At 34.6% G+C, this 1,140-nt stretch overlaps 1 protein-coding gene across 1 annotated transcript; it reads left to right on the top strand.

Moving 5' to 3' along the window:
- Positions 1-424: 424 nt before the first annotated feature.
- Positions 425-988, top strand: HELRODRAFT_184763 (hypothetical protein; the record flags this gene model as incomplete). The annotated part of the gene is made up of 1 exon (XM_009023762.1): positions 425-988. One exon carries the CDS (start codon positions 425-427, stop codon positions 986-988), a length of 564 nt encoding a protein of 187 aa, XP_009022010.1.
- Positions 989-1,140: the final 152 nt, after the last annotated feature.

The following is a 1,140-nucleotide window of genomic DNA, read 5'->3' as shown; positions in this document are numbered from 1 at the left end:
TATATGAACATAAAATGTTCTGAATTTTTGCACAATGAAAAGAAAGAAAAATGTGAAAATCTATACCAGATGATGCCCAGCACATTCAAAACTCAGAAGATCAAAAGACCTATGAAAGCTTTCATGCTCTACAGAAAAGACGAATCAGTCCAGTATCGTAAGATTTTTGCAAATATATTAGAAATGAACGATCAACCGTTAGAAAAATCGAAAAGTTAAATTGCAAGTTAACTAACGCCGAACATGCTGTGATTTTCATCAATAATATATTCAACGATAAAATTATATATATATATATATATATATATATATAAAGAGAGAGAGAGAGAGAGAGAAAAGAACTGAGGTCAAAGATAGAGGAGGCAAGGGCATTGGAGGCTTCTGATAAGGGTTTTTTATACCGTGTAAGAGGCCAGGTTGGAAAATGGAGGGTGGTGAAATTTCCGGTAACTCAGAGACAGACCTAGGTGTTCAACTGACGGATGCTAACGATGTTGGTGGTGATGATGGCATTGGTGGTGGTGGTTTTATTGGTAATGCTTGTGGGTATGATGATGACCGTGGTGGTGATACTCAAAAATATTCGGTATCAAATTGTAATATTAATGATTTTAAAAATTATGGTCATATTAGTGGAAGTGACAGAGTTGGTGGTAAAGATGGTGGTGGCAGTTTTATCATAAAAGATGTTAGTTTTAATTGGAATAATAATTGTAATGTTGTTGGTGGTAAAGATTTTGGTGATCGCAGCCTGACGCTCGGGGTTGTTGGTAACGATTATTTGGATTCTTCTCTCGACGGTAATAAATGTTTAATGATGAAAGGCACTGGCAATGATTTAAATGGTAATGATCGTAATGAAAGTGGTGGCTTTAATGATCGTAAAAAGGTAGGTAGTAACAATGTAATGAAAGTTGGTGCTGTTGGTAGAAATACTGGAGGAATTGAAAATGATCGGACCAATAATAATTTTGTGTGGTTAAAATAAAATTGGGTTTACTAAATATAAGATCGATTGGCTCACAACACCATTTATGATGATATCAGTGATGGTTTGGATATTTTTGTTGTTACTGAATCATGATTGGAAATATTGACTTTGTCGATGATGATTCATTCGGAATCGAAATATGCCTCATT

The sequence above is a fragment of the Helobdella robusta genome, assembly GCF_000326865.2.
Source record: "Helobdella robusta unplaced genomic scaffold HELROscaffold_3741, whole genome shotgun sequence".
Classification (NCBI taxonomy): Eukaryota; Metazoa; Annelida; class Clitellata; order Rhynchobdellida; family Glossiphoniidae; genus Helobdella; species Helobdella robusta.
Note: the sequence above shows the minus strand (reverse complement) of the source record. Positions and strands in the feature narration are given on the sequence as shown.